Raw genomic sequence first — 2,500 nt, 5'->3', positions numbered from 1 at the left:
TTGTATGGGTTGTGAACCAAAAAGGTTGACAACCACTGGTCTACAGTAGGGAATGCATGTGGCCAAAATCTTTTTGGTTAAACATGCAATTTTGGTTAATAGTCCTCGCAAGTGTAGTGTAGCACTACAAATGTGTGTGTGTGTATGAACCCACTTGTGTCCGTCCACCTGTTGCCTCCTCAGTTCCTTCACGGTGACTTGGATGTCTCTCTCTTTCTCTCGCAGGGTGTCCCTCAGGACCTGAGCAGACTGCTCCAAGTCTGACATACGCACCTGCTGGGTCTCTAGCACACTAGACCTACTGGGAGAGAGGGAGAGAGAGGAGGGAGGGAGGGGAGGGGAGGGAGGGAGGGAGAAGGAGAGAGGAGGGAGGGAGGGAGAGAGACAGAGGGGGGAGAGGGCAGAGAGGGAGAGAAAGGAGGGAGGGAGAGAGAGAGAGAGGGAGAAATACAGGGAGGATGGATGGATGGAGAGAGTTGGTGGGAAGGAGGAGATGATAGGATATGGAGATATAGAAGGATATACCAATAGAACACAGAACACAGATGAAGGCACAGCAGTGTAAACATGGTAAAGATTCTACAGCAGACACAGCAGTTGGCCTGACGCCATTAATTCTGGACACGTATGAACTGATCTGCAAGCCTATGGGGTTCCATGTGTGTTGTTGGTGTCCTGCACAGACCAAGCTTCTGAAATGGTCTCCTGAAATGAATATAACAGGACTGTAGGCCATCAAGGCTAATTGTAAAGTGAAAAGAAAAATCTATAAATCAATACATTTGATGGTGAAAATCAGGCAGTTTGTCTCAATTCCAGAAATGTTGATATTTTTGGCATTTTTGCAGGACACTGCAGGGGATCTACAGTACGCTGTGCTATTTGATGATCTCTGTCTCAAAATGTTTATATTGTGACAGGAAAACTAAATAAAAAAATTGATAAAGGAATTCAAACATTTCCAGGTTGATAATATGTGTTGCTCTATTCTAATGATGTGCAGGTAGTCACTCACACACCTGAGCAGAGAGTGTCTGTTTACAAAGAGGGGCAGGAGAAGAGAAGGATGGATGAACGTCAGTACTTCTATTATCCTATTGTATTCCATATTCCAATATTCGATTCTGTCCTTATCTATTCTATTCTAATCTAGTCTATTATGCGACTTGTATTAAGTGATAGTTAAATCATGACATGAGCTCAAATCAGGTGCACACACATACCACACACACACACACACACACACACACACACACACACACACACACACACACACACACACACACACACACACACACACACACACACACACACACACACACACACACACACACACACACACACACACACACACACACACACACACACACACATTAAACACTTACAGTCTCTCTATCTCTCCCCTGGTGTCTTCCAGTGTAGGGCCACAGCGGGGCGGGGCTGCTCTCCTGACTCCGCCCTCTCCATCCATGCCCCGCCCTGAAAGGAAGTAAGAGAGGAAAGGGGGGGAAGAGGAGAAGATGGAAGGAAGAGGGAGGAGGAAAATTCAGTCAACCTTTTCAAATCCATCACCCACATACACACACAATCAACCACCACACTCTAAAGTCTAAACGCACTCACACTGTCCCAGTCAGTACACACACACACACACACACACATGCACACGCACACATGCACATGCACACGCGCGCGCACGCATGCATACACACACACACACACACACACGCACACATGCACACCTACACGCGCGCGTGCGCACACACACACACGCACACGCACACACACACACACACACACACCACACACACACACACACACACACACACACACACACACACACACACACACACACACACACACACACACACCTCTGTTGAATCTGCAGTGTGTGCGTCCCCCCAGGTCCATAATGTGCTGTCTGGCCAGGCTGAGTTTGTTCTGCAGCGCCCCCTTGTGGCTCTCCAGCATGGATACACGGGCCTCCAGCTCCTGAATGGTGTCCTCCATGTCATTGTCCTTGACTCCCGCTGTCCCGGGGCGGATACGCATCAGTCTGGTGGACATCCTGGGAGAGAGAGAAGAAGAGATATGATTTATGTGATAACTTTAAAAGGCCCAATCCAAAATGCTTTGACCATATAAATGTGGGTTATGTTCACATACCACACATACCTTCTGATAAGAACAGCTACCAAATATCTCTACAATTGAAAAGGTTCTTGAAATTATTATAATTTGAACTCATATCAAGACAAGAATGACATAGGACCAACATGTACAAAATGGAGGAGTTATCCTTTAAAGGCCCAATAAAATCTTTACTAAATACATTAGGAATGTATTCACATTTAAAAGACATATCAAACTATAATTATGTTATAGTCCAGTGTTGACAAACATTATCAACGTAAGCAAACCTAGTAGAAGCCCAAAATACAGCAAATACAGTTTAAAACGTCAGTATCATGATTGGGTAAGAAAGTGCCAAATAGCACAA

At 45.6% G+C, this 2,500-nt stretch overlaps 1 protein-coding gene across 1 annotated transcript in view; it reads right to left on the bottom strand.

Annotated features, from left to right (window-relative positions):
* Positions 1-2,500, bottom strand: part of rpgrip1 (RPGR interacting protein 1) — a gene marked incomplete at its 3' end in the record, with an annotated part of 80,488 nt that overhangs the window by 76,977 nt on the left and 1,011 nt on the right. Inside the window, exons 4-6 of the mRNA XM_084337973.1 lie at positions 1,872-2,068; positions 1,386-1,479; positions 155-298 (exon numbers count right to left, since the gene is read on the bottom strand). Coding sequence (XP_084194099.1) covers positions 155-298; positions 1,386-1,479; positions 1,872-2,068 — 435 coding nt within the window. The remainder of the gene's footprint in view (positions 1-154; positions 299-1,385; positions 1,480-1,871; positions 2,069-2,500) is intronic.

This window comes from Notolepis coatsorum (genome assembly GCF_963971535.1).
Source record: "Notolepis coatsorum genome assembly, chromosome: 1".
In the NCBI taxonomy this organism is placed as follows: Eukaryota; Metazoa; Chordata; class Actinopteri; order Aulopiformes; family Paralepididae; genus Notolepis; species Notolepis coatsorum.
The sequence above is the reverse complement of the archived record's forward strand: the minus strand, read 5'-3'. Positions and strand labels throughout refer to the sequence as shown.